This window comes from Temnothorax nylanderi, unplaced genomic scaffold (assembly GCF_030848795.1).
Source record: "Temnothorax nylanderi isolate EJ_2023f unplaced genomic scaffold, tnyl_v1.0 TNYL_tig0080_pilon, whole genome shotgun sequence".
Taxonomy (NCBI): Eukaryota; Metazoa; Arthropoda; class Insecta; order Hymenoptera; family Formicidae; genus Temnothorax; species Temnothorax nylanderi.
Genome location: NW_027249142.1, coordinates 549,256 through 559,434, shown reverse-complemented (window position 1 = coordinate 559,434; position 10,179 = coordinate 549,256). Strand labels below are relative to the sequence as shown.

General features: G+C 29.1%; 3 protein-coding genes across 3 annotated transcripts; all 3 read left to right on the top strand.

Annotated features, from left to right (window-relative positions):
* Positions 1-809, top strand: LOC139774393 (odorant receptor Or2-like). Its single transcript, XM_071709626.1, has 4 exons — positions 1-42; positions 140-238; positions 426-584; positions 744-809. Exons 1-4 carry the CDS (start codon positions 1-3, stop codon positions 807-809), a joined length of 366 nt encoding a protein of 121 aa, XP_071565727.1.
* A 1,430-nt stretch (positions 810-2,239) lies between these two features.
* Positions 2,240-5,140, top strand: LOC139774399 (odorant receptor 13a-like). The gene is made up of 6 exons (XM_071709629.1): positions 2,240-2,533; positions 2,620-3,029; positions 3,545-3,644; positions 3,993-4,094; positions 4,182-4,340; positions 4,816-5,140. Exons 1-6 carry the CDS (start codon positions 2,240-2,242, stop codon positions 4,879-4,881), a joined length of 1,131 nt encoding a protein of 376 aa, XP_071565730.1. The 3' UTR covers positions 4,882-5,140.
* Positions 5,141-6,690: 1,550 nt separating this feature from the next.
* Positions 6,691-9,836, top strand: LOC139774396 (odorant receptor Or2-like). The gene is made up of 6 exons (XM_071709628.1): positions 6,691-6,984; positions 7,098-7,504; positions 7,970-8,069; positions 8,541-8,642; positions 8,731-8,889; positions 9,586-9,836. Exons 1-6 carry the CDS (start codon positions 6,691-6,693, stop codon positions 9,643-9,645), a joined length of 1,122 nt encoding a protein of 373 aa, XP_071565729.1. The 3' UTR covers positions 9,646-9,836.
* Positions 9,837-10,179: the final 343 nt, after the last annotated feature.

Below are 10,179 nucleotides of genomic sequence, written 5' to 3'. Positions count from 1 at the left end.
ATGGCAGTAGCTGCTGTTTGCGGTACTTTCCCAATTATTTATGTATGTTATATTCTACTACTTACCATTTTTGTTCATCAATAATATTTATTTAATTCAAATTCATCTAACCTAACGATTCTATAATTATGTAATATAGAGACAATCGTTGGGGACGTCTCAATTTATTTTTGTTGTAATATCTGGATGTCTGAGAATATACATTACTGCTTGGCCAGCTGACGATTTAATGGAAAATGTAATTAATGACATAAACAGTCTTAATTTCCATATATCTTACCAAATCCGTATTAAATTATAGATAAACATAACATCGCGTATTTTATAAAAAAAAACATAAGAGATGGTGTGTTAGTACATACATTTTAGCAAATTAATTAATACATTATTTAAAAAATGAAATTAAAATACTGCTACGATTTCAGAGTGAACGAGTGTCAATGGCGATATATAATATGCCGTGGATTGGAAGATCACAATGCATTATTAAAAACATATGCTTCATAATGCAAAGAAGTCAAAGACCACTTGTAATCAATATAGGACGCTTGCTACCAATCTTATCTCTTAAATATTACGCTAAGGTATATTTTGCTTAAATATTATGCTAGTATATTTTGCCATGAAACATTATATATAAGCAATAAAATTTGTATAACAAAATGTAATATATTTTATAATAGCTTCAAGGTATTATACAGAGTGAAATAATATAACAAAAACTAGATTTTACATTTTTACAGTATCTCTTGACACTTTTAACGTATTTCACAACAATGAGAGCAATAATCGGTGATTTGAATCATTGAAGTAAGAAAGTATGGATTATCCTGTGCACTTACTTAACTATTAGATACAATGATATACGAATTATATAAATGCACACTTCGCGATGAAAAAGAATCGACTGCTGCAAAAATTCTTCATCGAGCATGTCATTACTTGTTGTGTGTGTATATTACAAGCTTTTCTGAATGTGACAAAAATGGTAAATAAATTAAAACTTTTTAAAATTTTGTAGTTGCAGTAACATTATTCGTAAAAAATTATTATAGTTATCATCAATCTTTTTCTATTGTTTAATCTTGCAGTTTAGAAATTTTTCTACGATTTTGTTTTAATTTATTTTTAATTTTAGTTACCTCATTCGTGTGACATATCTCCACACACAGCTTACAAAATCACAAATAATATCACAAATAAAATCAAAAATAATATCACAAAATAATAAATACATGTATTATAAATTACGAAGTCCCGTTACTCATGACCTTTTAAAATTAAGCTAATTGTTTTGATGTTCACTTAGATTGATTTCATTGTTCATTGACATCATTCAAACTTCTATGTACATATGATTATATCACAGTCAGCACAAATATTTTTAAGAGAATTTTAAATTTATTACCGCTTAAAAGAGATTTATAAATACACATAATTTAAACGATACATAATATTAAGAACACTGCATTTATGTATAATAATAAAAATATTCAGTTTAGAAAAAAATACCATGTCTGACAACTAGTAATTTAACTTGAGAAAATTTAGATTCTTAGCTAAGAGTAGAATAAATTACCTTGGAGAGAAATTTGTATCGTATAAGTTTAGATAATAGACTGTGCGGCGCACAGTGTGCGCGAATAAAAGAGAATTTCTTTTTTACTTTTCACTTATTTCTACGATCTTTATTTTTCACTTATACCTTAGTTTGAGTTAGAAGATTCATCAATGTTTTAATAGTACCGGAAACAGCTGTTATGTAATACCACATTTCCCATTTCAGAGGCATATCCAATAAATTATTAATGTTTTCCACCACTTAGTGTTAGTCGGCAGAAGAATACCTAATATCGCACAGCTATTTCGTATTTCTCCGACATTCTACATCTCAATAAAACCGCAGGAAATTACAGCAACTTAATTTGCTCTAATGCATGCGTACTTTTTTTACACTTAAAGGTAACCGATGCAAAATGTACCGTCTTTCCGCGCTTCTACCTAGCGCATATTTTATAAGAGAATATTATTGAGATAGCGTGTATTTTGTGTGAAAGAAAAATTTTCAAGACGTTATATGGCTCTTTAAGATAGACTCTACAGTATTCCAATTCCGATATTTTACTGCAAGTTTCTAGAATTGTATCGATTGCTCGACAACACGAGAAATGATTCCGAATAAGAAATAGTATTTGCAATATACTTTTACGTACTCTTGTATATGTAATTCAACGGAGTCATGCAAGAGAAAGTAACGCTGAAAAAGACGATTGCCGTCGTAAAGTTGAGTTTGTTTGTTATATGGTTTTGGCCGCTATCATTAAACACCAGTAAACGCAAAGTTCTATGCATGAAGCTGTATCAGTATGTCTGTATATTACTGACTATAGCCGTATTAGCGTCAATGATATATGCTCTTGTGAAGAATCTCGACGATCTCGATCTCGTCATAAAATCATCATTGGGCTTGTTTCCTTGTAGCCATGTTATTGGCAACATTCTGTGTCACCTAGCTATTTATCAACGATTACAAGTAATTAATACAGATGCTGCTTCTGAGAAGTAAAACAGGTGTTCTTCTCATGTATCATCAGTTTTATATTCTATTCTCAATTGTAGTGCGTTACTCTCGAAATGGAGAATTTTTGCGCGCTAATAAAGCCGTACGAGGAAACGATCGTTCAGCGGGAGTATATTGATAAATATTCCACCTTCTATGGTTTCTGTATAAGTTTATTCTACATGAGTCTCTTCGCCCTCTTCGTGGGGCCTATCTTGCTAGACGAGCCGCTTCCAGCACCCGCTGATTTTCCATTTGACGCGTCCCATCAACCGCTAAGGGCTATTACGTACATGCACCAAATCGTGGTTGGTCTGTTCATAGCCGCGCATTTGTGTGTAAACGCTTTCATGGCGCTTTTGCTCTGGCTGGCGTCAGCGAGATTTAAATTGTTGACTGAGGAGTTACGTACAATCACGAATATCTATGATCTCGCGAGATGCATCGAAAAGCATCAACAATTACTTGAGTATGACATCTTTCTAAAGCGCGTAACTGATAAATATTTCAGTTATATTGCATGTATTTATAACTATTTAAAATAGATATTACTTTATGTATCGTACCCCGAGAAAAATATACTGTCACAACTCAAAAAATTTCGATTTTGAGTTAAGCCCGTAAAAAGTATAATGCCTAAAATGTTACCTATGTGCTACAACAGTGTCACAAGTTTATATGCGAAATCCACGCTGCACGGGCTGAAGTATCGTTATTTTTTTAAACCGGATTAATGTTGCGATTTCTTGAATGAATAGTGCCATAAGCAATTTGACAAGTGAATCACAACAAACTTCTTCGAAACAGTATAAGTTTCATTATAACAAAATATCATAATTGTAATTGCGTAAGTTTACTCACAATCCATATGAAATTGAATTAAATTTGTTTTTCCTCTCTCCTATAAATCGTGAATTTTTGAGTTGTGACAGTATTCTTCTGTCGGGTGCGATATGAGACAAAATATTTTAAACGCGATCTTAGGTATGCAGGAGAAGTAGCCCTTACAGTTCGTCCTTTTGCATTGGTAACTGTATTTTTCAGTACTGTATCATTAATAGTATTTGGCCTTATTTTTATTACAGTAAGTATAATTTCATGCAGTTATTTTGGCATGCTGTGAAACTAAGAATGTTATTACATTACATACAGTATTATTATTAAACTTATTATAATCTGCAAATTTGGAAATATCGTCCTTTATGTATAAATGATTTTTATGATAAATATGAGACTCAAAATGTAATAATATTACCATATAATGAATTTATTCATATATGTATAAATATACGATGAAGCTATCCATGTAATACGTACGTTTATTTTATATTGTATAAATGTACATTTGACAAGCACTGGTATTTTTAGATTAGATAATTCGTATTATCAAAATTTTTCCTAGTAATAACGTTCCGCATATCTGTTTAAATAGGGGGTATCATTCTCTTTGAAGATCCAATGTGTCTTTTTAGCAACCAGTGCATTATTAGAAGTATTCATGTATGCGTGGCCAGCGGAACATTTGATTCATATAGTAAGTTAATTATATTTATATAGGAAATAACATTACCATATTTGCACATAATTTATACTTTATTATTTATGCGGATGTATTTCTTAGAGTACCAACATAGCACAAGCAGTTTTTGAAATGGATTGGTATAAAGAATCAGAATATTTTCGGAAGAACTTACAGATGGTTATACTGAGAAGCCAGAAGCCAATACTTGTTGTATTGCCATGCGGTTTGCCCTCGTTGTCTTTACGTTATTACGCATCGGTGAGATAGTGATTTTGACTATTATTAAAATTCCTCAGTAATGCACATCAGTCATCCGGTTATCTGTAATTATTTGAAATTATAATTCGAGAAGACTTTTTTTTATTTACTTCTTTTCTCCTTTATTTCTTAAAGAAAGAAAAGAACAAATATAAAAAAAATACAAGAAAATTTATGATACGAAGTCTCAAATTTAATAAAATGTAGCAAAGCTGAATCTACTTTAGGTCTAAGTATCAAAATTATTATATGCTAAAATTGAAATTTGAAAAATTGTGGTTATTAATATACTTCTACTTTCTAATGTACTTTCTAAAGTACTTATTTCTGCGTTAGTCACACGTTCAATAAGAAATCAATACTATAATTTTAAAAATAACTTGCAAATACATCAATTATAATTAAAATACATTTACACATATATAGTAAATTGTTACAAAAAATGTACATGCTCATAATATGATTAATGTTCCAGTATCTCTCAACAATATTCTCCTACTTTACTACAATGCGAATAATGTTCGAAGATTCTGGAATATAAGTAAAGCAGCGTATGTATTTTTAATGAAGCATTGACGAAGAAAAAAGTTTTCTGCACTGTTATAAAATATCAAATTAGATTATTAAATATTCTTGTTTGAACAAATTTCTTTATCTGCATCAGATTTTATTTTAAAAATTTTATTTTCTACATAATGTGGTAAAATAGGATAATGTACACATGTATAGGACATCGAAGAACTCGCCTAAGAAGATCATAAAAAATTATATAATAAATTTCCTGATTTCTCTTCTTTAAAGCGTATTTTTTTTTTCAAATATAAAGGCTTAAATTTTGACAAATTATGAATTATAGTTATAACAATAATATCGATTATTTAAAAATAAATTGTCGATCGAGTATGTTATATTTTGATAATATTTAACATCAAATATAAAATATAAAGTATAAAATACATATATGTTTATTTTTTTATGTAGATAATATTAAATTAAAATAAAGTACAAAGTATAAAATATATCCAATTTTCTAGTTCTCTTTTTTTAGAAGGAAGAACAGATAGAAGCAACTTTAATCTAAAATATTTTTTAATAGTTATTAATTTTAGAAGTATATAATTACATCAAAAATTAAGACAGAAGAGATACAATCTATATATTAATATATTATACATAAAAATTTTAAATAATATATTACAAAAGTATCATAGTACTTATGCTGTTATACGTATACATACAACAATATATGTAAATTATTTAAAAATAGCAATATAAACATTTTACTATAAAATATGTCCGTTTTATTTGCCAGAATTAGAAAATAAAAATTTGCTTACCTTATATCTCCAATATATCTGATTCTTATGGTCTTTCAACAGAATCTTTTCTGTTTAAATATGTTCCATCGTATATGATGAATATTCTTGTTGATACATAACTATTGCTACAACACTGCATTTATCTGTATATTGTAGAATATTAAATCCTTTGTTTCTTAAAATTATGACACATAAAAATTGAGTAGAAATTCATATTCTTAAACCTACCATATATTATTTCAATATACCTAACATGTTATACTTCCTTATACGTATTTTTTTTACACATAAATGTTTTAATTTTAGTTATGTATCTCATGTGTATGATATCTTCACATAGCTCACAATGTTATAAAATAATAAATATTTAAATAATAAATTTAAAAGCAATTCAAAAAGATCAAAATTAAGCCTTTTTAGATCCTTAATTTCTAGAAATAAAAATAAAAACGAGTACATATTAATAGGTAAAGATAATATTAAATCCAATACTCACTAGCATGCTCAATTGCAATACTCGCAGTATAACAAAAGATATCCATTTTCAAGGAAATTTTCAATGAAACTAAGGTTGCGTCAGGAAATTCATCGTACGTGTGTTGAATAAGTTATAAAGTAATTGCTGTAAAATGATTCCTCAATTACAGCGCACTTTCATAATATGCGTATTCACCACGCGTATTCACCACACGTATTCACGCTTATTATGGATAGAAAATGTTCTTCTAAAAGCTTTGGTTTTTATGGTTTCAAGGAAAATACAAAGAGAGAAAATTTCAAATTATGTAGTAAATTAATAACATCCCTTATGCCACTTCCGCAATTTATGTTAAAAATAGATATTGGTGGAATTGGAATATAAGTCTTACTTTTTACGTTATACATACACATCTTTATTGCTCATTTTATGAGAATTTCATTGCGAAAGTATAGTCGATGTAAAACAGAAGTGATGAGAACGCATAACCATTTGTGTTAAAATTTTCCTTATAGCAATACGTGTGCATGTATGTGCATTTATTATTTTAATAATGTGGTCAAAGTTGACATTAAAGAAAGTCATCGCCATTGTAAAATTAAGTTTGTTCATAACTTGGTGTTGGCCTCTCCCAAAAGATACCATTAAATTGAAAGTTATTTGTGCAGGAATATATCAGTGCTTTTCCCTAATTGTGACCGTTAGCGTAGCTGCAGGTTTAATGAATGCGGTGCGAAACCATTTTGATGATCCTGTCGTTATGGCAAAATCGATAAGCGTTCTGTGCCCAGCTGCACAAGTTATTTGCAATATTGTGTGCTGCAAAGTTAATTCTTATCGTTTACAAGTAATTAATATCAATACATTTAATGATTACGTAAGAGTAAAAACAAGCAAAATTTACCATTCTATGCGTTTTATCTTTGTAAATTTATTTAAGATACATATAATCGATTCCAGTTGGTTACTTTCGAAATGGAAAGTTTCTGCGAATTACTTAAGCCTCGCGAAGAAGCAGTCGTTCAACGATATATCGATAAATGCGTTTATTTCTATGGCGGATCTATATTTTGGATTTATCTGAGTTGCCTTTTCATCATATTTGGACCTATTACGCTAGATCAACCGTTTCCGACAAACGCCGAATATCCATTCAATATTTATCGTCAACCTATAAAATCTATTATCTTTATACAACAGACTATAGCTTGTTTGCAAGGTGCTGCTCAATTGTGTATGCATATTTTTATGGCGCTCTTATTATGGTTTTCGTCGGCAAGATTTGAAATACTAGTCGAGAAGCTGCAAGAAATTACAAACAACTCTGAATTAAAGAAATGCATTCGAGAACATCAGAATCTATTAAAGTAAGATACTATTATCTTTAAAGATAGATTTTTGTTCCATTTTCCGCACAAATTTTTTATAATTCTGATCTTTGTTGATGTACTATGCATTCATGCATAGTTGCAATATCGTAAATATTTCATCGTAATTACAAACATATATGTGTCTTACAGTTTTTGTGTTGCTACAAAAAAATTAATTACTCATATTAACATATTAATAGAAGTTAGAATTAACTTTTGTATTAATGACGTAAATTTCATAAATGTTGAGATTATTTTATTATTATTTATTGTATTATAATCATAATTATAAAGATCATAATAGTCATACAACTTTTTTAAAACAATTGTTCAAAATTATATTACATAATCTTTTCTATAATATCATTGGATTAGAAATTTTTGTTATATATGTTAATTTATACAAAAAGAATATTAACGATTAGTAACATTATCATTTACACAACATAATCATTATATCAGGTATGCGGAAGAAGTGGTCATTTTAGTTCGCCCCTTTGCATTAACATCTGTATGGTTCAGTACTATCGCATTAATAATAGTGGGCCTTATTATGTTAGCTGTGAGTACCAAGTGGCTGCTTTAGTTCAGTAGTATGTTCGCAGATTTGATTAATATCTGAAAATATACATCTTTTTAATTAAAACATTTAAAGCATGTTAAGAAACAATAAAGAAACAATAATACATAGGCACATAGAACGTGATACTTATGTCAATATGTGTGCATGCGCGTGCGCGTGAGTGTATTCTGATATGTGTATAATATTATGAGTACATTTATATACAATGTGTATATTTGATTTAATCTTCTATATAAATATAAAAATTTCCTTAAAAATTTATCGGTGTCTTCATAAATTTTGAATAATAATAATAATTTGCACTTATTATAACACCAAAATTAAATTCCACATGAATGTGACGAACATGACATACAAACATAACAAAGCGATCTGAAAAAAATAACATCTCTTTCATATTTTTAAAATTCTTATATATGCATTAAATAATTCATATTGTATCTTAAATAGGATCAGCCGTTATTAATGAAAATCCAATGTGTTGGTATAATTTTTAGTGGATTGTCAGTGGTATTTATGTATACGTGGCCAGCAGAACATTTGATTCATACAGTAAGTCAGCTGTTATCACAGAAACAGTTGCTGCATTTTGATTGATCAATTACAATAAATTAACACTATTATCTAATATCGTTTCTAGAGTGATGAGATTGAACAGGCAGTTTTTTATACGGAATGGTACCAACAACCAATCGCTTTACGAAAGTCTCTACACATAGTCATGTTAAGAGCTCAAAAACCAGTAACTGTCTCAGTACCGTGTGTTATGCCCGCATTATCTTTAAAATACTATGCATCGGTAAGAAATTAAGCCTAATTGTGTTGCGATATTAAACATGCACAGCAATTGCAATACATATTAAAAACACATCATTATATACAATCAAATATACGAAGAAAGGACAATATAGTTTAGTCACAGTATATACAGTAGCGACAGTGAGCGTCGGCACCTTTGATGCAGTAGTTGCCAGGTCACATGACTCACCACCATCTTCCTGATTGTATGAATGCTTAAGAGAGAAAGAGAGAGAGAAGTATCTTTCTCTTTGTCATACATACAGGCCGCCGTATTCCTGGTTGTACGGAATTGGAACCCATGCACTAAAAACGTTCACTCTGTCGTTACTGTATATACTGTGGTTTAGTTAATTTCTTAGAGATATAAGTTGTCTCGATACATTATATCATACAATTAAATGCACGACAAGCATTATTTTACCAATTTCAATTTATATATATATATGGAGGGGTTAAAGCCATAGTGTGGTGTAAGTCACTTTTTTTAACCTATCGAGTTAAGTTCATAGATGCAGTCTACACATGCAGATATGTTGAAAAAAGAAGAAAAAAAGTGGTCAAAAAAATTGACTTACACCACTATGGCTTTAACCCCTCCATATATATATATAAGCACTTTACCATACACATTTCAGAATAAGCTAATACTTTAGCTGAAATATTTCAGTACATACAAATATTACAAATGTTACAGTATTTGTCGACTATATTTTCCTATTTCACGACACTACGAGTAGCCATGCAAAATGTCTGAAATGGATGGAGCGAGCAAGGACATGGCATGCCGATAAATTTGGAAAATATGCGAGCAATTATATATTAAATAGCTAATAATCAATATTTGTTTCATTATTGCGTTATGTCACATCACATGTCATAGATGTCACAATAAATTCAAAAGTTGCTACAATTATATATAACAATATTATAATTAGTTAAAAATTTTGTAAGTATGTTGCATTAATTTTCTTACCTTTTAGTTAACCATAAGTCTCAGTACTTTAGCATTAATAATAGGTCATCTAATTTTTATTACAGTGAGTATTACATATACAGCACATTGTTAATAGTATTGTGCATTGTATAAATATGATGGTAATAATTTTTTTTCCATTGTATAAATAACTCTGAATAAATTAATTCTCTCAATCTTCACATGTTATGTAACATTATGTATTATTTTTTGCCTATAGAAGTACTTCTATAGTCGAAGAAATTACCTAATGACAAAAAATGACAAAAGCACTTTTAGCGACTAATTAAATTAATATTAAAGACTATTAAGATA

Coding starts and splice junctions, on each gene's coding strand:
- LOC139774393 (XM_071709626.1), top strand. CDS start 1: ATGGCAGTAGCTGCTGTTTGCGGTACTTTCCCAATTATTTAT. Junction 43..139: donor GTACTTTCCCAATTATTTAT/GTATGTTATATT, acceptor TATGTAATATAG/AGACAATCGTTGGGGACGTC. Junction 585..743: donor CTCTTAAATATTACGCTAAG/GTATATTTTGCT, acceptor ACATTTTTACAG/TATCTCTTGACACTTTTAAC.
- LOC139774399 (XM_071709629.1), top strand. CDS start 2,240: ATGCAAGAGAAAGTAACGCTGAAAAAGACGATTGCCGTCGTAAAGTTG. Junction 2,534..2,619: donor CTATTTATCAACGATTACAA/GTAATTAATACA, acceptor TCTCAATTGTAG/TGCGTTACTCTCGAAATGGA. Junction 3,645..3,992: donor TTGGCCTTATTTTTATTACA/GTAAGTATAATT, acceptor CTGTTTAAATAG/GGGGTATCATTCTCTTTGAA.
- LOC139774396 (XM_071709628.1), top strand. CDS start 6,691: ATGTGGTCAAAGTTGACATTAAAGAAAGTCATCGCCATTGTAAAATTA. Junction 6,985..7,097: donor TTAATTCTTATCGTTTACAA/GTAATTAATATC, acceptor AATCGATTCCAG/TTGGTTACTTTCGAAATGGA. Junction 8,070..8,540: donor TGGGCCTTATTATGTTAGCT/GTGAGTACCAAG, acceptor TATCTTAAATAG/GATCAGCCGTTATTAATGAA.